This window comes from Sebastes fasciatus, chromosome 5 (assembly GCF_043250625.1).
Source record: "Sebastes fasciatus isolate fSebFas1 chromosome 5, fSebFas1.pri, whole genome shotgun sequence".
NCBI lineage: Eukaryota > Metazoa > Chordata > Actinopteri > Perciformes > Sebastidae > Sebastes > Sebastes fasciatus.
This window is the reverse complement of record NC_133799.1, coordinates 2,291,790-2,318,780: the sequence shown is the minus strand read 5'-3', so window position 1 is coordinate 2,318,780 and position 26,991 is coordinate 2,291,790. Positions and strand designations below refer to the sequence as shown.

At 41.9% G+C, this 26,991-nt stretch overlaps 5 protein-coding genes and 1 long non-coding RNA gene across 6 annotated transcripts; all 6 read left to right on the top strand.

Annotated features, from left to right (window-relative positions):
- Positions 1–1,671: 1,671 nt before the first annotated feature.
- LOC141768493 (uncharacterized) lies at positions 1,672–3,905 on the top strand. Its single transcript, XR_012594081.1, has 2 exons — positions 1,672–2,708; positions 2,908–3,905. It is a non-coding gene; the product is annotated as an uncharacterized LOC141768493 (long non-coding RNA).
- Positions 3,906–5,209: 1,304 nt separating this feature from the next.
- LOC141768411 (uncharacterized) lies at positions 5,210–11,868 on the top strand. The gene is made up of 4 exons (XM_074636703.1): positions 5,210–5,410; positions 6,317–6,440; positions 10,760–11,347; positions 11,432–11,868. Exons 1-4 carry the CDS (start codon positions 5,210–5,212, stop codon positions 11,866–11,868), a joined length of 1,350 nt encoding a protein of 449 aa, XP_074492804.1.
- Positions 11,869–13,840: 1,972 nt separating this feature from the next.
- On the top strand, positions 13,841–15,385 carry LOC141768483 (uncharacterized). The gene is made up of 2 exons (XM_074636807.1): positions 13,841–15,032; positions 15,117–15,385. The coding sequence occupies exons 1-2, from the start codon at positions 13,841–13,843 to the stop codon at positions 15,383–15,385; spliced, it is 1,461 nt and encodes a 486-aa protein (XP_074492908.1).
- Positions 15,386–17,350: 1,965 nt separating this feature from the next.
- On the top strand, positions 17,351–18,902 carry LOC141768410 (uncharacterized). The gene is made up of 2 exons (XM_074636702.1): positions 17,351–18,549; positions 18,718–18,902. The coding sequence occupies exons 1-2, from the start codon at positions 17,358–17,360 to the stop codon at positions 18,900–18,902; spliced, it is 1,377 nt and encodes a 458-aa protein (XP_074492803.1). The 5' UTR covers positions 17,351–17,357.
- Positions 18,903–20,702: 1,800 nt separating this feature from the next.
- LOC141768409 (uncharacterized) lies at positions 20,703–23,164 on the top strand. The gene is made up of 2 exons (XM_074636701.1): positions 20,703–20,874; positions 22,017–23,164. The coding sequence occupies exons 1-2, from the start codon at positions 20,703–20,705 to the stop codon at positions 23,162–23,164; spliced, it is 1,320 nt and encodes a 439-aa protein (XP_074492802.1).
- Positions 23,124–26,492, top strand: LOC141768487 (chymotrypsin-like elastase family member 3B). Its single transcript, XM_074636812.1, has 9 exons — positions 23,124–23,997; positions 24,046–24,138; positions 24,220–24,308; positions 24,392–24,489; positions 24,872–25,000; positions 25,337–25,473; positions 25,770–25,912; positions 26,013–26,165; positions 26,291–26,492. The coding sequence occupies exons 2-9, from the start codon at positions 24,096–24,098 to the stop codon at positions 26,306–26,308; spliced, it is 810 nt and encodes a 269-aa protein (XP_074492913.1). The 5' UTR covers positions 23,124–23,997; positions 24,046–24,095; the 3' UTR covers positions 26,309–26,492.
- The last annotated feature ends 499 nt before the right edge of the window (positions 26,493–26,991 follow it).

The following is a 26,991-nucleotide window of genomic DNA, read 5'->3' as shown; positions in this document are numbered from 1 at the left end:
GATATCAATACCAGTAAATTTACACAATTCTCGATATAAAAATATGCTTTTGCATAATTTTGGTGAATTTTAAATGGGAAAAATATTCAATAACTTCACTTTTATAAAGTTTAGTGCATCAAAATGTTTTAATTAGTTTAATAAGTATAATCAGGAAGAGGCCATTGATGTGTGAAGTGATTTTGGTGGTACTACACTGCATAATACTGAAGTTATTGAATAGTTTTCTCTTTTCGGCGTTGCATTTTGTAGAAGGTCCCTGACCACTTGTCTCACCGCCGGCTGCGCATAGAGACCAACGTTATGTGTTGATTAAAATTAGGTTGTAGCTCGTTGTCTACCTTACTAGAAAGAGACGCTGTTTGTGTTTAAACAATGTTTCTGTTATGAGTTATTGATCCAGGAAGTTTGAATCTGTCAATATCTTTCCCACTTTATCGAAGTAAATCATCTAGGGGGGCTCTGTACATCAGCAATGTGTGGACAGTGTTGGATTTATTATGTACAAAAGTGCTTACAATGACCTGCAATAACCTGATTGTTGGATTTGTTGTGCATGAAGTGTTTGCGAGGACAGGGAGGATGTACGTTCTGTTCTTTTGCAAGGTCAAAGAGAGAAAGGAGTCAGAAGGAGAAACAAAGAAGAAGATATGCAGCAAAAACATCACGTGCCATAACTCATGAATATTAATATTGTGTAAACTATGAATAGGCTGGATCAGGGATAGCTCGGGGTTCAGACTTCGCGAACTGACCCATGCACTGTATGTTGTCAGGGACACGTAGACTGGATCCAGATATCTGTATACTCTTTTATTTTACTTATGCAACATTAATTGTTCGGAATAAATTGTATTATTATGCTTTGACCCGTCTGTTTGGAAAATCTCTTTGTCATACAAGATTAACCAGCACGTAACTGGGCCTTGACCTCTCGGAGGTAGAAGGCCAGTTCCTTCAATTGGTGACCCCGACGTTATCTTCGGCATTGAGAAGCGTGTCCAAGGGACGGACAGACCGGCGAGAGAGAGAAAGGGATCCCTGAAATCTTAAAGGTGAGCAGAACCTGTTGTATCGAACTCTGCATATTGGCTTACTCTAAATTATCTCTCTTGTCGTGCTGAATCTCCTTTGTAGTGATGGATGTTGCAGAAGTAAAGACTTTTAGTAAAAACTGGAAGGAGGAAAAGCTGCCCTTTAGTGAAGCTTAAAGGATTAAAGCTGCCCTTTTAGTGAAACTGAAAGGAGGAAAGCTGCCCCTTTGGTAAAACTGAAGGGAGGAAAGCTGCCCTTTTGGTGGAACTGAAAGGAGGAAAGCTGCCCTTTTGGTGGAACTGAAAGGAGGAAAGCTGCCCTTTTGGTAACAACTGGAAGGATTAAAGCTGCCCTTTTAGTAGCGTGTAAAACTATAAGGATTAAAGCTGCCCTTTTAGTGAAAACTGGGAGGAGGAAAGCTGCCCTTTTAGTAGCGTGTAAAACTAAGAGGAGGAAAGCTGCCCTTTTAGTGGCGTATAAAACTGTAAGGATTAAAGCTGCCCTTTTAGTGAAAACTGGGAGGAGGAAAGCTGCCCTTTTAGTAACGAAAACTGGAAGGATTAAAGCTGCCCTTTTAGTGAAAACTGGGAGGAGGAAAGCTGCCCTTTTTAGTAGCGTGTAAAAATAACGCCTGTATGAGTGTACATTAATAACTAGTATTCAGAGGAAAATTAAAACTTACTGTTGATACTGGGCCAACATCGCTGGAACATCAAAGTGTCCAGTAGAAGCTTATGTTGGTAGGATCACAGCGAGGGGCATAGCGACCCATTTACTCTGAATCTAGTTACTGTCATAAACTGAATAAACCTGTGTGAAATAGTACTGGACAGAATGGACGGAGAATTTGACAAAGACTGTGAGGAACGGGGTGGCTGTGGGCCTCCCCGTTTATCATTTGGACAGCAATGGGTTAAAGTCAGGACCAATGTAATCTGTACATTTGATCCTAAGACTAGAAATAAAGAGACTCAAGACCTAGATGAGTGGTATAACATGACAGTGAAGGAAGGGCATTTTCCAGCCACGGGAAGTGAAGCCAAATTCATGCCAGTGACAAGACAAAGAAAAGGGACATATGTTTGTAAGGAGGAAATTGAGGAAGAAAGAAGACGAGTTGGCAAGTAAATTGGTAAAATATAATGTGATACAGATGGCTGCACTATCAGCCTTAGGCAGCCAGACGAAAGCCACCCACGCAAAAACCGCTGAAGCAAAACCACTAGTGAAACCCTCACCCAGTCCTAGCGCACCCCCACCACCAAACCCACATACTAGCCAGCCGCCACATGACATGTCCCTCCATCAGCAGTACCCACCTGGCTCACATCCCGACCCCCCTCCTTATCCTCCTCCTACCCTTAGTCCGGTACCAACCCCACAGGACAGTGATTATACAAACGAAGTTATGGCACCATTGTTTCAAGTGTTAGGTGGTACTTTGGAACTTTAACCCCTATGCTACCTCCTTCGGTAATGCTATTAGACAAAAGTATCCCATACCAGCGGGTAAGCTCCACAGCTTGGTGTTTAAGATTAAGAACGGGGAGAGTGGACGCACGTTCATAGAAAGAGCAAAGACAGAGTGGGCGGGGGCTACGGGGGTGAACCCAGATAAAGAATCACAGCAGTCTCTGTTCAGAATAGCTCTGTTAAAACATGCTCCGGAAGGAGTTAAGAGAAAGATGCAAGAGAATCCAGATATGGCAGGGGCAAAATCATCAAGATGGGAAACACATTTCTGCCATCATCAGGATGCAGAAACCAAGGAGGAGGAAGAGGAAAATGAGTCATTAAAAGAGATGGTAGCTCAGTTGACTAAATTACAGTTGGCAGATGCACGGACTCGTGCAACAGATAAGAAAAAGGGAGGGAAAGAGAAAGATACCCAGATGGCTCAAATTGTAACACCAGCTCCAGCCCCGCCACAGAATCCTTATCCACTGCAGGGCCCGCCACAGGCTATGTATCAACCCCAGTATCATGTTCCTTACCAAGCTGCCCCATATCAGCAGCCCCCTTATCATGAAGGCCGGAATAGAGGCAGAGGGAGAGGAGGAGGAGGCAGGGGGAGGGGGTATGCCCAACCAAGAGGAGGCAGTTGTTTCATCTGCGGAAGCCCGGATCACTGGGCACGTGACTGTCCTCAGAAACAACAACAGCAGATGAGAGGGCCTCCACAGCAGTCATATCAGCCAACAATACAGACTCCACCAAACCAACAGCTAGCTCCAATGCAGGCATACAGCGGGTACTCTGCGCAGGGACCTCCACCTGGTCCATATACACCAGGAATGTTCCCATAGGGGTGCCCGACGGAGATGGAGGGACAGGGGCTGGCAGAGCCCTGTCTCCAGTTGACAGTGAACGGAAAACGAAGATGGTTCATGGTGGATACGGGAGCACGTTACTCCACCTTAGCTGAACCTCTGTGTTCCCTTTCCTCTCACTATGTTTCCGTTTTGGGATTTTCCGGCACTAAACAAAGACTGCCTTTTACTGTTCCCCTTCCTGTCCGGCTTGGGAGACAGGTGATGGAGCACCCCTTTTTGTATGCACCTGATTGTCCACGTGATCTCCTGGGAAGAGATGTTTTGGCAGCACTGGGGGCTTCTGTACATTGTTCACCAGAAGCTGTGATAGTGAGTTTCCCCGGAGGAGAAGAAATGGTGTGCTCCTCCCCCTCCAGTGCTGTTCGCATGTGCATGTTGAGTCCTGATACCTCACCTGATGCCCCACCACCCTGTGCAGACATATATTGGACCCTGCTAGCCGACAGAAACCCTCTGATTGACTTTTACAACATGTGGCAACCATGGATTAGGGCTCTACACCCTTACCTCCCTGTTCCCGATCCTCCCCACTGCACTCTGAATTATGACAGAAATAATGATCTTACGTATCAAGATGAGTTCCAACAGAATCTGTTAGATACAACCTGGGGGATAGGAGTAAGAGATGTTTATATAGCACCAGCAGGAGTAGCAGCCGCAGTAAAACTAACCCCAGCACAAGAACAATGGTATCGCATGTCAGAAGAAGCTGTTCCCCATGTGTCCCTAGCCATAGCTCCAAAACATCAGGCTAAAGACTTAGGCCCCATGGTTAAGGCAGCAGTCGCTCTGACAGACTGGGTTCCCACTTCCCTTTTGGGGGTTTCAATCTCACCATCCTCTAACATATATAGACTCTCCTTTTACAATGCAGTGTCAGGTATTTGCAAACATGAGTTACTAACACGCCACCACGGTAGGGAGATGTTAGATGGTGAAGGAGCCACTTCCATGTTGGCAGCTCTCCCTTCCTCACTGTGGTCTACGGCCCCTTTGATGTTGGCAGGTGCAGCATGGAACCGGTAACTTTCGAGATGAATACTTACTGCCCTATCTGGAGACCTCAGTATAAGCATAAAGTGGAAGCAGCCCAGGGTATCTCCCCTACGATTGAAGGACTGATAAAGGCAGGGGTATTAAGAAAATCTTACTCTCAGTGGAACACTCCCATTTTGCCAGTAATCAAACCTTCCGGCTCATACAGAATGGCTCATGATTTAAGAGCCATCAATGAGCTGGTTTTGACTCCTGTTACACCAGTACCGAACCCCCACTCTGCTCTCTCGATGCTCACCCGAGCCCATACATCTTTCACATGTATAGATTTGGCTAACGCCTTCTTTTGCCTGCCCTTAGCAGATCATTTACAGGACATTTTCTCATTTACATATGAAGGCCAAAGGCTGACATATAATGTGTTACCACAGGGGTTTATACTCTCCCCCTCTATTTTTAATGAAACTTTGAGAACTCACTTAGCCGGCCTTGAACTCCCTGAGGGGTGTTTTATTGTACAATATGTAGATGACTTGTTAGTGGCCGCACCCTCGGCTGAGGTATGCCTGTCACTAACTCATGCATTGTTATTGAGGTTACATAACTACGGTTACAAAGTCTCAAAGGAAAAACTTCAGTGTTGTCGCGCACAAGTTTCGTTCCTAGGTAGAATGGTGTCAGCAAAGGGCACTGCAATGTCTCCAGCTCATCGTGACTCAATACTCCACCATCCGAAACCACAAACAGTAAAAGAGATGTTATCATTCTTAGGGCTGACTGGGTATTCAAGACAATACATCCCTAACTATGCAGGCGACACTCAGTTACTCAGACAAATGGTAACCATGGCTGGAATGAGAAATCTCACCGCTGAGCTAGAATGGTCTACAGAGGCCGAGGAGGTGTTTATCCACCTCAAGCAGGAAATGGCAGAGGCCGCAGCACTCGCTCTCCCAGATTACTCTCAACCATTCCATCTGGATGTCTCAGAGCAGCTTAGTACAGCCCATGGTGTCTTATATCAGAAACACAGAGGAGCTAGGAACGTATTGTACTATTGTAGCATTTTGCTAGACACACAAGAACAGAGAGCCAGCCCCTGTGTCAGATATGCAGCTGCTAAAAAGGCGGCAGGGTATTTACCTACTATGATGGTCATGACCACAGCAGATCTCGGTTCTGAGATAACTGATTTCTCCATTATACAAGCTCAAGAATCGGCCACAGCAGCAGAACGAACCATCTGGGAAGATAAGGGAGCTATAGAACAGTTTGATGGTATATGGTATAACGGAGATCAAATAGTTATGCCCCCCTGTTGGATGTCCTCAATACTGACTCAGACTCATGGACTTGACCATAAAAGCCACAAACAGATGTTACGAGATCTCCGCCACTGGTGGATTCCCCGGAAACATGCTACTATAACTGACTTCTTGACTAAGTGTGACGTATGTAGTACATGTAACATCAGACCTACCATCACTCCTAGGGCAGGAAAACATCCTTCTCCCACTGCCCCGGGACAGGAAATCTTTATTGATTTCACAGATATGGGAATAAGGGCTGGGGGGAAAAGATTCCTCCTAGTAATTGTGGACGCATTTTCACGTTGGGTTGAGGCCTACCCTACGGGAAAAGAGGACGCAAAATCAGTCATTAAATGTCTGGTGAATGAGTACATTCCGAAACATGGGTTTCCTAAATTGATCAGGTCAGATAATGGTTCACATTTCAAAAATAAAGACCTGCAATCTGTTGAAAAGGCTCTGGGACTACAACACAAATTTGGCACTGTGTATCATCCACAATAACAGGACTCACACCATTTGAGCTTACGTGTGGCCGACCTTTCCCAGGGCCGTCCCAAAACCCCTCTCCCCTTCCTGACCTCGGTTACAGACCATACTATTTGAAGGTTAATGCTCTTGTGTCAGCTCTCTTCTATACAGGTGACAAACCTGTCACCCCTGTCACAGAGGACGTTCCAGGACCTGACCCCGGACCCCGGAACACCTTTGGTTGAAGGTGTTAAAGAGGAAGTGGTCGGAGCCACGTTGGACAGGCCCACACAAGGTTCTGGCCAGAACTGCAACAGCTGTGCAGCTTGCAGGAAAAGGACTCAACTGGTGGCACCTAACACAGTGCTCCAGCAGCAGGACAGGACCTGAAGCAGTAGAGGAGGCAGCCCCACAAGGAGCCCAGGCTACGTGAAAAGAGGGTCACGTATATTTTTTATTTTTCATATACTGTATAAACTGTGACTGTGATGAGATACACATAAGGGAAAGAAGGTTACAAGGTCTTGCCTGTATTTACAGTTAAATCAGGCTAACATGGTTGTTTAGGTGGACTCATCTAGGTGGTTTTTGAAAAACATTATATATCACATTGTATTAAAACTTGTTGCTTAGAATAAATGCTAAAAATAGATAAAAAGAGAAACCAGGGGTGGGGAGAATCCACCAGAGAGAAGTTTCACTTCCTTTCCCAAACCAGTATAAAATAGGACCACCCGGATAAAAGTTTTTCAGTTGCGCACAGGAAAACAAACTAGAAGCATCATGCAGTGCGGCAAACTGCTAGTGGCGTTTGCTGTAGCATTTGTGTTTACCTCTCTTGTCCTCGTTCTTCTGTACAAACTTTCTTAATGTGATTTGTCATGTATTTTAAATGTTTTCATTTCATATTACTATCTTAATGCAATTCATCATGTATTTTCGTGTTTTCAGTTACCATTTTAGTTATTCATGATAAAAGGAGGGAATGTGAGAGAAAATACCATGACCCTTGTGTAGAATTTGTGTACTCAGATAAATCTGAATAACCTGGGAAAGCACAGACTGTACTAGTTTAGATACATTACTTATCATCCTCGCCTCTGCACTCTGCTAAAAATAGCTAATCACAAGTAACTCTTTAACAATAGACAATGCTTTCACTCAGAAGCAGGGTGGAAGGTGTGGGCTACAAGGGGGGGAAGGCTAAACCAAGATTATAAAGAATGATGTAATGAGGTAGCTCCCCTAATGAATATAAACTAGCTGACCAAATAGCTGCAGGTTTTGAAAACATACCTATAATAAGTGCTCTGATCCCTATCACTCCTAACAAAAATGTTGACCGCATTAACTACATCCACTATAATGTTCTCCGTTTGACTAATCTAACCCGAGATGCAATTGCCGGACTAGCTGAACAAATGGCTCCTACGTCACTGATGGTGATCCAAAATAGAATGGCATTAGATATGCTGCTGGCAGAGAAAGGCGGTGTATGCTCAATGTTCCAAGACTCATGTTGTATTTTCATCCCTAACAATACAGCGCCAGACGGGACTGTAACTAAGGCGCTAGAGGGGCTCCGGACACTGTCTGAATCCATGCACGATGACTCAGGTATCAACAGCCCCATTAACGACTGGTTAGACCGTACCTTTGGGAAATGGAAGTCCATGGTGGTATCTCTATTCTCCTCAATCCTTGCTGTGTGTGCATGCTTAGTATTATGTGGTTGTTGCTGTATTCCATGTATTCGCCACCTCACTGAGCGTGTGATTATTTCTGCTGTGCAACGAAAGCATCCGGATGCACCTCCTTCTTATCAGATGGCCATGTTCCAAGCTGAGAGACAGGGTCTCCTGGAAATGGTGGGGGATAGTGAAGATGCTGACCCTGAAGAGGTTGTGTGATGATGCTTATAATTAATACATCTGTTCGTAACATTATCTATGCTTATAATAAATATATCTGTAGGTGAACTTAGTTAAGTTCAAAAGAGGGTCTGTTGGATTTATTATGTACAAAAGTGCTTACAATGACCTGCAATAACCTGATTGTTGGATTTGTTGTGCATGAAGTGTTTGCGAGGACAGGGAGGATGTACGTTCTGTTCTTTTGCAAGGTCAAAGAGAGAAAGGAGTCAGAAGGAGAAACAAAGAAGAAGATATGCAGCAAAAACATCACGTGCCATAACTCATGAACATTAATATTGTGTAAACTATGAATAGGCTGGATCAGGGATAGCTCGGGGTTCAGACTTCGCGAACTGACCCATGCACTGTATGTTGTCAGGGACACGTAGACTGGATCAAGATATCTGTATACTCTTTTATTTTACTTATGCAACATTAATTGTTCGGAATAAATTGTATTATTATGCTTTGACCCGTCTGTTTGGAAAATCTCTTTGTCATACAAGATTAACCAGCACGTAACTGGGCCTTGACCTCTCGGAGGTAGAAGGCCAGTTCCTTCAACAGTCAGGAATGATTGGAAGAAGTGCTCTATGAAGTAACTCGAGGGAACGAGATACCTAACTCGAGGGAACGAGATACCTAACTCGGGGGAACGAGATACCTAACTCGGGGGAACGAGATACCTAACTCGGGGGAACGAGATACCTAACTCGGGGGAACGAGATACCTAACTCGGGGGAACGAGATTTATTCATAATTTCTTAAAGTTACTCAATTGCAAACAAAAAATAACAATAGTTGGTCCATTTATTGTATATACATTTATATGTTTATTTTCTATATTTAAAAAAATATATTTTTAAAGTAAAAATATTTAATCTTGTTTCGTTTATTTACTTATGTAAAAAAATAAAAATAAAATAAATAGCAGTAAATATGTTCTATAGGCTACAAGGTCTGTAGACCTCCAAGGTATGAAGGCGGGAAGAAAAGCTGCCTCACGTCCACTGTCGGACCTTCCCAGTGTGACACCCAGCAGAAGTAAACAACACTACTAGTAGCGTCATGAGCTGCATGCTGCTTGTTCAGTCAGCTGAAGACAATGTTGTAGTCGTAGTGCGGGTAACTCTTCACTTGATGATCAAACAACAATGTCTTCAGTTGAGTCTTTGAGAGAGTTTGTTAACAAGCGACTAACTGCTGCTGCTGAAGAAATATTCAGAGTTTTAGAGAAAACTATCGTCGAGCAGGAGGAAGAGATCGATCGTCAGCGCAGACTGTTGGATATCGTGTTGAAACCCGAGATCAAGTTACACAGGAGAGGTGAGGACTACTACTATGATCTTTATAAAGAGATCAAGTTACACAGGAGAGGTGAGGACTACTACTATGATCTTTATAAAGAGATCAAGTTACACAGAAGAGGTGAGGACTACTACTATGATCTTTATAAAGAGATCAAGTTACACAGGAGAGGTGAGGACTACTACTATGATCTTTATAAAGAGATCAAGTTACACAGAAGAGGTGAGGACTACTACTATGATCTTTATAAAGAGATCAAGTTACACAGGAGAGGTGAGGACTACTACTATGATCTTTATAAAGATGGGCAGTATGACTCCATGATGAGAGGCTACTGGTTGTTGGCTACTTGCAGTAGTGGTGGGGGACTTGAAACAGTGTTACCTGGAGACTGTGTTACCTGGGTTACCTGGAGACCGTGTTACCTGGGGTACCTGGAGACCGTGTTACCTGGGTTCCAACAGTATGTTAAGGACCAGACCAGAAAAGACAATATCCTGGACAAGTGTTTTGTAAGTGTTAAAGGTGTTTATGCGTCCAAGTATAGGGATGTCACGGTACCAGAAATCTAGTAGTCGATACCAATACCAGTAAATTTACACAATTCTCGATATAAAAATATGCTTTTGCATAATTTTGGTGAATTTTAAATGGGAAAAATATTCAATAACTTCACTTCTATAAAGTTTAGTGCATCAAAATGTTTTAATTAGTTTAATAAGTATAATCAGGAAGAGGCCATTGATGTGTGAAGTGATTTTGGTGGTACTACACTGCATAATACTGAAGTTATTGAATAGTTTTCTCTTTTCGGCGTTGCATTTTGTAGAAGGTCCCTGACCACTCGTCTCACCGCCGGCTGCGCATAGAGACCAACGTTATGTGTTGATTAAAATGAGGTTGTAGCTCGTTGTCTACCTTACTAGAAAGAGACGCTGTTTGTGTTTAAACAATGTTTCTGTTATGAGTTATTGACCCAGGAAGTTTGAATATGTCAATATCTTTCCCACTTTATCGAAGTAAATCATCTAGGGGGGCTCTGTACATCAGCAATGTGTGGACAGTCAGGAATGATTGGAAGAAGTGCTCTATGAAGTAACTCGAGGGAACGAGATACCTAACTCGGGGGAACGAGATACCTAACTCGAGGGAACGAGATACCTAACTCGGGGGAACGAGATACCTAACTCGGGGGAACGAGATACCTAACTCGGGGGAACGAGATACCTAACTCGGGGGAAGGAGATGATAAAAATGTTCTCCTAGGAGTCTAGGGGGGCTACGTACATAATGGTTTAAAGATATACTGGTTGTATTTGTCTGCTCAGATGTCCGTTTTTCTCTCATCACAGTAACGTTAGTATCATATTGCTTTTGTTCTCTGTCCCTCCAGAGCTCCCACAGCAACATGTCTGTAAGGAGGAGGAGGTTCCCGTTGACCAGCAGCTCTGTATTCAGGAGAGGAACTCCAGTCTGGACCAAGAGGACCCAGATCCTCCACAGATTAAAGATGAACAGGAGGAACTCTGCACCAGTCAGGAGGGAGAGCAGCTTGTACTGAAGCAGGAGACTGATTCCTTTATGTTGACTCCTACTCATGAGGAAGCTGACAACAGTGAAGTTCAGACTCTTTACTTGAATGCTGCAGAGAAAGAGTCTGTTGTCAACATGCCAGTTATAACTTCTGTGGTATCGGTACCAAACAGTGACCACCAGCTCTTCTCTCACATCTCTCATGAAGCTGAGAGCCAAGATCAGAGAGGAGGCGAGCATGGAGACTCAGGATCAACTAGAGATGCAGAGCCGAAATCACAGAAAAAACATCGCAAAAGCAGAAGTCACAGTAACAATGTAAAGAACTCTAACTTGTTAGAGATTCACCGTACCACTAACACAGGTAAACAGTCTTTCAAATGTGACACATGTGGGAAAGAATTTAAGTTTAAGTTAAAATTGCAGAGACACATGAGAACCCACACAGGTGAGAAGCCGTATTCTTGCAAAACATGTGAGAAAAAATTCAGTCGGCCATCAACATTGAAGAGTCATATACAAACCCACACAGGCGAGAAGCCATTTACTTGTAAAACATGTGGAAAAGGTTTCATACAAACTAGTCAATTGACAGTCCACATGAGAGTCCATACAGGCGAGAAGCCATATTCTTGCGAAACATGTGGGAAAACATTCAGTCAGACTTCATCATTGAAGAGTCATATAAGAACCCACATTGGTGAGAAGCCATATTCTTGCAAAACATGTGGAAAAGATTTCGGACATAACAATATCTTGTTGGTCCACATGAGAACCCATACAGGCGAGAAGCCATATTCTTGCAAAACATGTGGGAAAGATTTCAGTCAGGCATCATCATTGACAGTCCACATGAGAACCCACACAGGTGAGAAGCCGTTTATTTGCAAAACATGTGGGAAAGGTTTTGTATGTAATGGTAACTTGATGGTCCACATGAGAAGAATCCACACTGGTGAGAAGCCGTAACTTCGTAAGACCTGTGGGAAACGATTCTTTGTAGTGTTTGAATTTAAAAGGCATATACGAGTGCATACAGACAAGTAGTTTTCTATTTGAACCCACACAAGTCAGGAGCCACATAACTGCAACACTTTTGGAAAAAGATTTTCTCAAATCCCATTCTTGAGAAAACACCTGAGGGTCAATATACACAGGAGAAACCATAGAGTTGAATCTCTTGTGGAGAGGTGTTCACTAACTGAATGAAATACACTTTTGCAATAGCTACATCTTTGTAACTGAATGTGAAATGTTTGCCACAAAAATGAGATGTCAATATGTTAGTATAAAGGTTCCCTTCATTTGACTGTATTCCTTATATTTCTGTTAGAAACAGCTTTTCTTTGAAAAATCTTAATCTCCCAAATCAAGGAAAAGTGTTAGTTTCACAGTGAGTGGGCAGTAGTGGCTGTTAATGATGTGATCTTGATGGTTGTTGGTTTTGACAAAATATTCACTTACAAAATATCTCAGAATGTATGCAATATTGTAATTCTTCACCACTTTTAATCCCAAAACATTTAAATATGATGTCATTATGTGTTACTGACATGGGCATTGTACATAATGATTTGTCTGAGTTTGAACATGTTTTTCTCGTATTTCCGTTCTTACTCAACATTTTTAATGCACTGTGAATTACACTTTTTTACTTAAACAATTTGAATTCTTCTTTTTTCGCTGCTCATTTGTTTTTGTATTTTTTATTTTTATTTTTCTAATAAATGTCACAGCAGCAGTTGGTAGCCTAAGTTTTTTTGTATTAGTCTACTATAAAACATGATATATTGATACAAATATAAAAATAAAAAAAAGTGGTTGCTAAATCAATCTGAAATACCAAACTTTGAATAAGGCATTTATGAATAATTTCTAAAAGTTGCTCATTTTGCAACAAAAAAGAAGAATATTTGGTCAATTTATTATATGTATATCTCTACTCTGCCCAATTCTGACGAGACATGTCTTTACTTATGTTCACTGGAAATGAAAATAGCCTACTTAGTAAATTATACCATCAAACTTGTGTACCTTTTTGGAAGGTTCCACATTTAAATATCAAGATGAATAAATTCCTAGCTATACTGCAGACTGTTTTTGACCTCTAAAAGTTTTCTCAATTCCTTGAGGAATGTAGCCTACATAGTAGAAAAGCATCAAACTTATATGTACTACATAACAAATGTATATGTTTATTTTCTATATTTAAAAATATATATATTTTTAAAGTTAAAATAACGGGGCAAAATGACTCATAATGGTTTAAAGACATACTGGTTGTATTTGTCTGCTCAGATTCAGATGTCTGTTTTTCTCTCATCACAGTAACGTTAGTATCATATTGCTTTTGTTCTCTGTCCCTCCAGAGCTCCCACAGCAACATGTCTGTAAGGAGGAGGAGGTTCCCGTTGACCAGCAGCTCTGTATTCAGGAGAGGAACTCCAGTCTGGACCAAAAGGACCCAGATCCTCCACAGATTAAAGAGGAACAGGAGGAACTCTGCACCAGTCAGGAGGGAGAGCAGCTTGTACTGAAGCAGGAGACTGATTCCTTTATGTTGACTCCTACTCATGAGGAAGGTGACAACAGTGAAGTTCAGACTCTTTACTTGAATGCTGCAGAGAAAGAGCCTGTTGTCAACATGCCAGTTATAACCTCTGTGGTATCGGTACCAAACAGTGATCACCAGCTCTTCTCTCACATCTCTCATGAAGCTGAGAGCCAAGATCAGAGAGGAGGCGAGCATGGAGACTCAGGATCAACTAGAGATGCAGAGCTGAAATCACAGAAAAGACATTGCAAAAGCAGAAGTCACAGTAACAATGTAAACAACTCTAACTTGTTAGAGATTCACCATACCACTAACACAGGTAAACAGTCTTTCAGCTGTGATACATGTGGAAAAGATTTTAAGTATAATTTTGAATTGCAGAGACACATGAGAACCCACACAGGTGAGAAGCCGTATACTTGTAAAACATGTGGGAAAGCTTTCATACAAAGTAGTGAATTGACAGTCCACATGAGAACTCATACAGGCGAGAAGCCGTATTCTTGCAAAACATGTGAGAGAAAATTCAGTCGGACATCAACATTGAAGAGTCATATAAGAACCCACACTGGCGAGAAGCCATTTACTTGCAAAACATGTGGAAAAGATTTTGGTAGTAACAGTAACTTCTTGGTCCACATGAGAATCCACACAGGTGAGAAGCCGTTTACTTGTAAAACATGTGGGAAAGATTTCGGACGTAATAGTAGCTTGTTGGTCCACATGAGAGTCCACACAGGTGAGAAGCCATATTCTTGCAAAACATGTGGAAAAGCTTTCAGAGTGAATGGAAAATTGACAGTCCACATGAGAACCCACACAGGTGAGAAGCCGTTTACTTGTAAAACATGTGGGAAAGATTTCGGACATAATAGTAGCTTGACAGTCCACATGAGAACCCACACAGGTGAGAAGCCGTTTACTTGTAAAACATGTGGGAAAGATTTCGGACATAATAGTAGCTTAATGGTCCACATGAGAACCCACACAGGTGAGAAGCCGTTTACTTGTAAAACATGTGGGAAAGATTTCGGACATAATAGTAGCTTAATGGTCCACATGAGAACCCACACAGGTGAGAAGCCGTTTACTTGTAAAACATGTGGGAAAGATTTCGGATGTAATAATAACTTGATGGTCCACATGAGAAACCACACAGGTGAGAAGCCGTTTACTTGCAAAACATGTGGGGAAAGATTCAGTCACAAATCATCATTGAAGAGTCATATGAGAACCCACACAGGTGAGAAACCATTTACTTGTAAGACATGTGGAAAAGATTTCATGCGTAAAGGTGTATTGAAAGTCCACATGAGAACCCATACAGGTGAGAAGCCGTATACTTGTAAAACATGTGGGAAAGCTTTCATACAAAGTAGTGAATTGACAGTCCACATGAGAACTCACACAGGCGAGAAGCCGTTTACTTGTAAAACATGTGGGAAAGCTTTCATACAAAGTAGTGTATTGAAAGTCCACATGAGAACTCACACAGGCGAGAAGCCGTTTACTTGTAAAACATGTGGGAAAGATTTCGGACATAATAGTAGCTTGACAGTCCACATGAGAACCCATACAGGTGAGAAGCCGTACATTTGCAAAACAGGTGGAAAAGCTTTCAGACTGAATGATCAATTGACAGTCCACATGAGAACCCACACAGGTGAGGAGCCTTTTACTTGTAAAACATGTGGAAAAGATTTCATGCGTAATGTTGAATTGACAGTCCACATGAGAACTCATACAGGTGAGAAGCCATATTCTTGCAAAACATGCGGGGAAAAATATATTCGGAAATCAACATTGAAGAGTCATATAAGAACCCACACTGGTGAAAGGCCATATTCTTGCAAAACATGTGGAAAAGCTTTCAGACGTAATAGTAGCTCGTTGGTCCACATGAGAAGAATCCACACTGGTGAGAAGCCGTAACTTCGTAAGACCTGTGGGAAAAGATTCTTTGTAGTGCTTGAATTGAAAAGGCATATACGAGTGAATACAGACAAGTAGTGTTCTATTTGAACCCACACAAGTCAGGAGCCACATAATTGCAACACGTGCGGAAAAAGATTTTCTCAAATCACATTCTTGAGAAAACACCTGAGGGTCAATATACACAGGAGAAACCATAGAGTTGAATCTCTTGTGGAGAGGTGTTCACTAACTGAATGAAATACACTTTTGCAATAGCTACATCTTTGTAACTGAATGTGAAATGTTTGCCACAAAAATGAGATGTCAATATGTTAGTATAAAGGTTCCCTTCATTTGACTGTATTCCTTATATTTCTGTTAGAAACAGCTTTTCTTTGAAAAATCTTAATCTCCCAAATCAAGGAAAAGTGTTAGTTTCACAGTGAGTGGGCAGTAGTGGCTGTTAATGATGTGATCTTGATGGTTGTTGGTTTTGACAAAATATTCACTTACAAAATATCTCAGAATGTATGCAATATTGTAATTCTTCACCACTTTTAATCCCAAAACATTTAAATATGATGTCATTATGTGTTACTGACATGGGCATTGTACATAATGATTTGTCTGAGTTTGAACATGTTTTTCTCGTATTTCCGTTCTTACTCAACATTTTTAATGCACTGTGAATTACACTTTTTTACTTAAACAATTTGAATTCTTCTTTTTTCGCTGCTCATTTGTTTTTGTATTTTTTATTTTTATTTTTCTAATAAATGTCACAGCAGCAGTTGGTAGCCTAAGTTTTTTTGTATTAGTCTACTATAAAACATGATATATTGATACAAATATAAAAATAAAAAAAAGTGGTTGCTAAATCAATCTGAAATACCAAACTTTGAATAAGGCATTTATGAATAATTTCTAAAAGTTGCTCATTTTGCAACAAAAAAGAAGAATATTTGGTCAATTTATTATATGTATATCTCTACTCTGCCCAATTCTGACGAGACATGTCTTTACTTATGTTCACTGGAAATGAAAATAGCCTACTTAGTAAATTATACCATCAAACTTGTGTACCTTTTTGGAAGGTTCCACATTTAAATATCAAGATGAATAAATTCCTAGCTATACTGCAGACTGTTTTTGACCTCTAAAAGTTTTCTCAATTCCTTGAGGAATGTAGCCTACATAGTAGAAAAGCATCAAACTTATATGTACTACATAACAAATGTATATGTTTATTTTCTATATTTAAAAATATATATATTTTTAAAGTTAAAATAACGGGGCAAAATGACTCATAATGGTTTAAAGACATACTGGTTGTATTTGTCTGCTCAGATTCAGATGTCTGTTTTTCTCTCATCACAGTAACGTTAGTATCATATTGCTTTTGTTCTCTGTCCCTCCAGAGCTCCCACAGCAACATGTCTGTAAGGAGGAGGAGGTTCCCGTTGACCAGCAGCTCTGTATTCAGGAGAGGAACTCCAGTCTGGACCAAAAGGACCCAGATCCTCCACAGATTAAAGAGGAACAGGAGGAACTCTGCACCAGTCAGGAGGGAGAGCAGCTTGTACTGAAGCAGGAGACTGATTCCTTTATGTTGACTCCTACTCATGAGGAAGGTGACAACAGTGAAGTTCAGACTCTTTACTTGAATGCTGCAGAGAAAGAGCCTGTTGTCAACATGCCAGTTATAACCTCTGTGGTATCGGTACCAAACAGTGATCACCAGCTCTTCTCTCACATCTCTCATGAAGCTGAGAGCCAAGATCAGAGAGGAGGCGAGCATGGAGACTCAGGATCAACTAGAGATGCAGAGCTGAAATCACAGAAAAGACATTGCAAAAGCAGAAGTCACAGTAACAATGTAAACAACTCTAACTTGTTAGAGATTCACCATACCACTAACACAGGTAAACAGTCTTTCAGCTGTGATACATGTGGAAAAGATTTTAAGTATAATTTTGAATTGCAGAGACACATGAGAACCCACACAGGTGAGAAGCCGTATACTTGTAAAACATGTGGGAAAGCTTTCATACAAAGTAGTGAATTGACAGTCCACATGAGAACTCATACAGGCGAGAAGCCGTATTCTTGCAAAACATGTGAGAGAAAATTCAGTCGGACATCAACATTGAAGAGTCATATAAGAACCCACACTGGCGAGAAGCCATTTACTTGCAAAACATGTGGAAAAGATTTTGGTAGTAACAGTAACTTCTTGGTCCACATGAGAATCCACACAGGTGAGAAGCCGTTTACTTGTAAAACATGTGGGAAAGATTTCGGACGTAATAGTAGCTTGTTGGTCCACATGAGAGTCCACACAGGTGAGAAGCCATATTCTTGCAAAACATGTGGAAAAGCTTTCAGAGTGAATGGAAAATTGACAGTCCACATGAGAACCCACACAGGTGAGAAGCCGTTTACTTGTAAAACATGTGGGAAAGATTTCGGACATAATAGTAGCTTGACAGTCCACATGAGAACCCACACAGGTGAGAAGCCGTTTACTTGTAAAACATGTGGGAAAGATTTCGGACATAATAGTAGCTTAATGGTCCACATGAGAACCCACACAGGTGAGAAGCCGTTTACTTGTAAAACATGTGGGAAAGATTTCGGACATAATAGTAGCTTAATGGTCCACATGAGAACCCACACAGGTGAGAAGCCGTTTACTTGTAAAACATGTGGGAAAGATTTCGGATGTAATAATAACTTGATGGTCCACATGAGAAACCACACAGGTGAGAAGCCGTTTACTTGCAAAACATGTGGGGAAAGATTCAGTCACAAATCATCATTGAAGAGTCATATGAGAACCCACACAGGTGAGAAACCATTTACTTGTAAGACATGTGGAAAAGATTTCATGCGTAAAGGTGTATTGAAAGTCCACATGAGAACCCATACAGGTGAGAAGCCGTATACTTGTAAAACATGTGGGAAAGCTTTCATACAAAGTAGTGAATTGACAGTCCACATGAGAACTCACACAGGCGAGAAGCCGTTTACTTGTAAAACATGTGGGAAAGCTTTCATACAAAGTAGTGTATTGAAAGTCCACATGAGAACTCACACAGGCGAGAAGCCGTTTACTTGTAAAACATGTGGGAAAGATTTCGGACATAATAGTAGCTTGACAGTCCACATGAGAACCCATACAGGTGAGAAGCCGTACATTTGCAAAACAGGTGGAAAAGCTTTCAGACTGAATGATCAATTGACAGTCCACATGAGAACCCACACAGGTGAGGAGCCTTTTACTTGTAAAACATGTGGAAAAGATTTCATGCGTAATGTTGAATTGACAGTCCACATGAGAACTCATACAGGTGAGAAGCCATATTCTTGCAAAACATGCGGGGAAAAATATATTCGGAAATCAACATTGAAGAGTCATATAAGAACCCACACTGGTGAAAGGCCATATTCTTGCAAAACATGTGGAAAAGCTTTCAGACGTAATAGTAGCTCGTTGGTCCACATGAGAAGAATCCACACTGGTGAGAAGCCGTAACTTCGTAAGACCTGTGGGAAAAGATTCTTTGTAGTGCTTGAATTGAAAAGGCATATACGAGTGAATACAGACAAGTAGTGTTCTATTTGAACCCACACAAGTCAGGAGCCACATAATTGCAACACGTGCGGAAAAAGATTTTCTCAAATCACATTCTTGAGAAAACACCTGAGGGTCAATATACACAGGAGAAACCATAGAGGTGAATCTCTTGTGGAGAGGTGTTCACTAACTGAATGAAATACACTTTTGCAATAGCTACATCTTTGTAACTGAATGTAAAATGTTTTCCACAAAAATTAGATGTCAATATGTTAGTATAAAGGTTCCCTTCATTTGAATGTATTACTTATATTTCTGTTAGAAACAGTATTTCTTTGAAACAATCTTCATCTCCCAAATCAAGGAAAAGTGTTAGTTTCACAGTTAAACATGTTTTGCTCGTATTTCCGTTCTTACTCAACATTTTGAATGCACTGAATTACACTGTGGTATTTCTACTTAAACAATTTGAATTCTTCTTCCTTCGCTGCTTATTTGTTTTTTTGTTTTTTCATGCTAAATCATTGTCTGCTATTAAACAAAAAATAAAAAAACAGTTGTAGTTTACTAAAACGTTCCAAATGTCCTTGTGGAATGATACATGTACATCCTTACTACTGACACACAAGTTTGAATAAATGCAACAGCAGCAGTTGGTAGCCTATGTTTTTTTGTATTAGTCTACTCTATAACATGATATATTGATAAAAAGATTGTTTTTGACCTCTAAAAATTTTCTCAATTCTTTGTGGAATGTAGCGTACATTGTAAAAAAGCATCAAATTTATATGTACTATGTAACTAGTGTAAATGTTTATTTTTTATATTTTTAAAAAATATATATTTTTAAAGTTAAAATATATTTTTCTAAATATTTGTTTGTATTAGCCTACTCTATAACATGATGTGTTAATAAAAAGATGAAAACGGTTGCTAAATCAATCTGAAATGTAAGTGTGGTATATTTTCAGGTCTTGCACAAGACAGCGAGGCCCCTAATTGTAAACATATGTGTGGGGGGCATACGTGGAGACACACATGGTCATACTAAGACCAGGGGCTGAAAGATAAACATGTAGGATAACAGAGCCATATATGGTCATACGCTCAGCTCAGATGTTGCCTGACATGAACCCGATATAAGGGGGCACGAGAGCCCCGAAGTGGAGGACTTTCAGATTTGACTTGAGACCTCCGGACGCTCTAGACGTCCGTTATGACATTTGTTGCTTGTTTGTAATAAACTCTATTATACCAGCAAGAACAGTGTCCTCGGAGCATCCTTTCTCATCACTTCAACAGCACTGTCGCAGGAAAGATACGACATAAGCTACCAAACTTTGAATATTACATTTATTCATAATTTCTTAAAGTTACTCAATTGCAAACAAAAAATAACAATAGTTGGTCCATTTATTGTATATACATTTATATGTTTATCTTCTATATTTAAAAAAATATATTTTTAAAGTAAAAATATTTAATCTTGTTTCGTTTATTTACTTATGTAAAAAAATAAATAAATAAATAAATAGCAGTAAATATGTTCTATAGGCTACAAGGTCTGTAGACCTCCAAGGTATGAAGGCGGGAAGAAAAGCTGCCTCACGTCCACTGTCGGACCTTCCCAGTGTGACACCCAGCGGAAGTAAACAACACTACTAGTAGCGTCATGAGCTGCATGCTGCTTGTTCAGTCAGCTGAAGACGATGTTGTAGTCGTAGTGCGGGTAACTCTTCACTTGATGATCAAACAACAATGTCTTCAGTTGAGTCTTTGAGAGAGTTTGTTAACGAGCGACTAACTGCTGCTGCTGAAGAAATATTCAGAGTTTTAGAGAAAACTATCGTCGAGCAGGAGGAAGAGATCGATCGTCAGCGCAGACTGTTGGATATCGTGTTGAAACCCGAGATCAAGTTACACAGAAGAGGTGAGGACTACTACTATGATCTTTTAAATGACTCATAATGGTTTAAAGACATACTGGTTGTATTTGTCTGACACTACATACTGACCGTGAACGCATCTGGTCCGTCAGCTCAGAGTAGTAGGAGCAGGATGCAGAGGATTTGTTGTCGAAATGAAAAGCAAACGCACCTATTTGGCAATATTTCACGTTTAATCTCAATGCCATAAGGTAACTATAATGTTAATGAGGTAATCGCCGCGAGGTGGATGGAGCTGTCACAGCGGGTGTGCACAGAGCAGCGGCGCCAAGTAGACCCCCGCAGCGGAGCCCCGCAGCAAAGCTCTACCGGAGAGGCCAGACACATCCCACACACATCCCTACCAACGACCACTACAGGCATCGTACGGTACCGTCGGTACTGTAGAAAAAGAGTACCGTCAGTTTTTTAGAATTTTGGCACCGAAGTATCGGTAAAGGAGCCAGTTGAGGTGGTTCGGGCATCTAGCACGGATGCCTCCTGGGCGCCTCCCTTGGGAGGTGTTCCAGGCACGACCAGCTGGGAGGAGACCACGGGGAAGACCCAGGACTAGATGGAGAGATTATATCTCTACTCTGGCCTGGGAACGCCTCGGGATCCCCCAGTCAGAGCTGGTTAATGTGGCCCGGGAAAGGGAAGTTTGGGGTCCCCTGCTGGAGCTGTTGCCCCCGCGACCCGATCCCGGATAAGCGGTTGAAGATGGATGGATGGTATCGGTTCTCGTGACATCCCTAGTAACGCTACGCTAATCGTCTCTCCTTGAGCGATTGTATTAATAAATGTAGTAAAGCATGTGTGAATACCATCTATTACAGCTCAGCTCAGCCCTATACTATGGACGGATGGGAGGACGACTTGAAGAAGTCACCTCAGATAACCTACACTAGCTTATTTAGCTACGTTATTGACTCCGTTGCTTCAGACGGTGAAGAGATGAACAATCTGTGAAGCTCTGAGGCAGATCAGGACCTCCACAGCACCGTTGGCGGTTTGCCACTATGGTTAGCCTATGGGACTAACTATTTACTGCTACTTCCGCTACCTCACCGGAAGTTACGGCCCCAATCATTTCTACAGTAACGCACCTGAGAATAAGATGGATTGCTTTTGTTCTCTGTCCCTCCAGAGCTCCCACAGCAACATGTCTGTAAGGAGGAGGAGGTTCCCGTTGACCAGCAGCTCTGTATTCAGGAGAGGAACTCCAGTCTGGACCAAGAGGACCCAGATCCTCCACAGATTAAAGAGGAACAGGAGGAACTCTGCACCAGTCAGGAGGGAGAGCAGCTTGTACTGAAGCAGGAGACTGATTCCTTTATGTTGACTCCTACTCATGAGGAAGGTGACAACAGTGAAGTTCAGACTCTTTACTTGAATGCTGCAGAGAAAGAGTCTGTTGTCAACATGCCAGTTATAACCTCTGTGGTATCGGTACCAAACAGTGATCACCAGCTCTTCTCTCACATCTCTCATGAAGCTGAGAGCCAAGATCAGAGAGGAGGCGAGCATGGAGACTCAGGATCAACTAGAGATGCAGAGCCGAAATCACAGAAAAGACATTGCAAAAGCAGAAGTCACAGTAACAATGTAAACAACTCTAACTTGTTAGAGATTCACCGTATCACTAACACAGGTAAACAGTCTTTCAGCTGTGACACATGTGGAAAAGATTTTAAGTATAATTTTAAATTGAAGATACACATGAGAACCCACACAGGTGAGAAGCCGTACGTTTGCAAAACATGTGAGAAAAGATTCAGTCACATAACATCATTGAAGACTCATATGGGAACCCACACAGGTGAGAAACCGTTTACTTGTAAAACACGTGGGAAAGATTTCAGACTTAATGGTGATTTGACAGTTCACATGAGAACTCACACAGGCGAGACGCCATATTCTTGCAAAACATGTGGGAAAAGATTCAGTCAGGCATCAACATTGAAGACTCATTTAAAAACCCACACTGGTAAGAAGCCGTTTACTTGCAAAACATGTGGTAAAGATTTCGGACATAGTAATAGCTTGATGGTCCACATGAGAACCCACACAGGTGAGAAGCCGTTTACTTGTAAAACATGTGGGAAAGATTTTAAGTATAATTTTAAATTGAAGATACACATGAGAACCCACACAGGTGAGACGCCATATTCTTGCAAAACATGTGGGAAAAGATTCAGTCAGGCATCAACATTGAAGACTCATTTAAAAACCCACACTGGGGTCCAGACTCAGCGGGGGCGCGGGCCCCTTCGTGAATGTAGAACATGTTATTAAAGCAGAGAAAGTTGTTACAGGACTGTTTCTCTTGAAGGTAACCCAAAGATATCCAGTTCTGTGGTCTGCAGGAAGAAAATGTATTTCTGAGCAGCGCACTGAGACAGCTGACGACACTAAACCCTCGTCTCACTTTCCTTCCTTCCTCCCTGCTTTTCTTCTTCTCTCACTCCGAGTTGCTACCTCAGCTACTCTCATTCTAACACCACAGTTTCACTCCAGGAACAGTTTGTTCTTCTGAGTGTTCAGGCTGGAGGCTTTTTACATGTTTAACTGTGTATTTTCATGCACAAATTATTCCACCACTGGTTCGTTTTCAACACTTCTAATACTAAACTCTTTGGATGTTTTGGATGCATCGAGCATCGTTCCTGTGCCGAAGCCTATTTTGCATCCTTAAATATAATAATCGATCGATATGAATCTTTAGTTTAAGCTTTTACTAATATATTCTGTTCTCTTATATTATTTATTTTTATTTGCACACACATAAAAAAAATAATAAAATCCAGATAATGAAACAAAAATTGGAAATGTGACAAGAGGTCATGAGGAGGAAAACAAAGGAGAAAAAAGAAAACTAACATAATTTATTATATTCTATTGCTAAACGGTGCACTGGTAAAATGTACAAACCTTTCACATGTATGTGAGCACATGTAATTTTTTTCCATGCATGCACAGATCAGTGTCCTGCAGACCAGCTGATGCATCTGTGGAACAGGAAGTTCTTCCCACCACAATCGGCGCTGGACGCTGATAACAAAGTTCCACAGGTTCACTGTGATCATGTGTTTGGGCTGACAGACAGACAGAGAGACAGACAGACGGACGGAGAGACAGATGGACAGACTGACAGACGGAGAGACAGACAGACGGACTGAGGAGGTATAAGAGAGCTGAACTGTGTGAGTGTCTTCAGACTGACACCATGAAGCAGACTGTGGCCCTCCTGCTGCTTCAGGTAGCGTATGGTGAGTATCATGGCTGAGGCCCAGTTGTTACAGATGTTGACATGACAGACATAAAGATTGAACACTGTGATGTGTTTGTAGTTTTTGGATGTGGTTCACCTGCTGTGAAGCCCGACACCAGCAGGGTGGTGAACGGAGAGGATGCTCGCCCCCATAGCTGGCCCTGGCAGGTTCTGTAAGCTTAACGTTTTTAATTCACTACCAACACGCTCACTATTCTCTCTCATTATTCACGTTTTGTTTTCTTTCTCAGATCTCCCTGCAGGTGAAGCACGGCAGCCGTTTCCATCACACTTGCGGAGGGACTCTGATCGGACCTCGCTGGGTGCTGACGGCTGGACACTGCATCTGGTGACTAACATTAAGACAAGATGTGTGATTCAAGGGAGACAGACGTCAAGGATTTATTGAAGCGAGCACGCAGAACAATATCGACATGTAGTGTGATGCAAATGAGATCCAGAGAAGTTTACTGTAAAGCTGTAAAGCCCTGTTTCCACCGAGAAGTTCCTGGTCATTTTAGTCCCAGGACTACTTTTCAAGGAACTAAAAGGTTCCTTCAGCCTGTCTGCGTTTCCACTGCTGTCTTAAGACCTGTGAAATGAGACAAGGGTTGCTGGTGGTCACAAGGTTAAACTCTGCAGCCTGCTCCTGCAGCGGTTCATCTAAAACAACATGTTAAAAAAGAATCAATAAACGAGGGAAGTGTAATCTGACTTCATGTGTTTTACAGGCCAGGAGACGTGTACCGTGTGGTGTTGGGAGAGCACGACATGAGCCAGCAGGAGGGAACTGAACAGATCAGAGACGTCATGCGCATCGTCGTCCACCCCAAGTGGGACATCGACTTCGTGGCCGATGGGTGAGTTTATTAAATTAAAACTCTCGACTGCAAATCAATAAATCCCCTGAGTTCCTTGTTGGCTGCCTCCATCAGAAAACATGGGATTTTTCTCACTAGCCAATCAGAGCAGACTGGGCTTTATTCAGGAGGGGGGTCTTAAAGAGACAGGAGCTAAAACGGAGCGTTTCAGACAGAGAGTGAACACAGGGATATTCAGACTGACAGTAGGAGAACAATTATGTATTTTTTTTACATAAAAGCATGTAAACATGTTCTAGTAGAAACCCAAAATACAAGTATGAACCTGCCTACTCAATCAGGGAAAATCTAACTATGACCATGATTTCCTCCCAGCAACGATCTGGCCCTGCTGAAGCTGGATAAGAGCCCCGTCATGAACGACAGCGTTGGCGTGGCTTGTCTTCCCGAGGCTGGAGAGATCCCCGCCCACGGGACGCCGTGTTACATCTCCGGCTGGGGCAACCTTTACAGTAATGTCATCGCGTCCTCACCTGTCATCCTGCACATCACTGCAATTGTGTTTCATTTGAGTAGAAAATGAATGGGTGCTGCAAATGTAGCCTAGAAGTCAGTATTCACGTCAAAATGTGAACGATGGCTGACATTAACTCCTCGTGCCTCACTTTATAAAAGGTTTGCTCTGATGTTGTTTAAGGACGAGGGACGAGGAACCTCTTAATGCCAGTTTGTTTGCATGATGCTGATTGTATATATGATGTATGTACTGTATGTGTTGCTGAGCAGCTCTGTCCTCTGTGTGTCTCAGCCCACGGCCCCATGCCTGATAGGCTGCAGCAGGCCCTGCTGCCTGTGGTGGAGCACAGCGTGTGCAGCCGCAGCGACTGGTGGGGCATCAACGCCAAGAGCACCATGATCTGTGCCGGAGGAGACGCCGTGTCCGGATGCAACGTGCGTGAGGCAACTCTGTAAAACTGTCAGGAGTGAGCTAGCTGCTGTGAACAAGGTCAGCTGCTGTACTCTTTACTCTGTGTTCCTGTTCCTGTCTCAGGGAGACTCTGGAGGTCCTCTGAACTGCGTGGGTCAGGACGGGAGGTGGTACGTCCAGGGGGTGACCAGCTTCGTCTCCTCTCGTGTCTGCAATGAAGTGAAGAAACCCACCGTCTTCACCCGCACCTCCGCCTTCACCGACTGGCTCAGTGACGTAAGTTCATCTATAGACTTCTTCTGTTTGATCTACATGAACACCTCAGAGAAAAGTACCGCACTCAAACATCACTGATGAAGATGAAACATTTCATGTATCAATAAGTCCTGTTTTCTCTTCAGGTCATGCTGCGGTACTGAGGAGCTGCTGGACACCAACTGAGCAATAATGAAGTCTCAATATTTCCTCTGCTCATTGTCACGTTTCATATGAGACTCAGAACAATAGATCTGTCATCATCACTGAGAAACATTAGAATATAAAAAGATACAATATATTTAAATCATTTTCACACAGAACAATAAACCTTTGTGTCTTTTCTCAGCATGCCTCTGGTTATGAGTTATTGCACCTGCATTTTAACCTCTTTTACCCGACGGACCCGGTACCGGGTTCTTCTGAGCTGTGTGTTAAAACACTGCCTTTAATAACTTCATAAAATGCTGTGGTGGTCTTTTCTCTGAATAGTTTCTAAAAGATGAGGCCTTAACGCTTCTAAAACAACACTCAAAGTTTATTTTGGTCCAAACAATGTTTGTTTCACAATGATTTCAATATTTTAGTTACAAAATCAACACATGAGAAATTGTATTTTCATTTTATAATATTTCTGAGCGTTTTTATATTGAATGTATATACTTGACTTTGGATTATTTTTTGTTATCTTATTTACATTGTTATTGATCTTATTTGTTATTACCTCCGCCAAGGCCGAAGGCCTAGGAAGGAGGTTATGTTATCACCGGCGTTAGCTTGTTGGTTTGTTTGTTGGTTTGTCCGTTTGGAGGATTACTCCGAAAGTCCACGATGGATTTTAATGAAA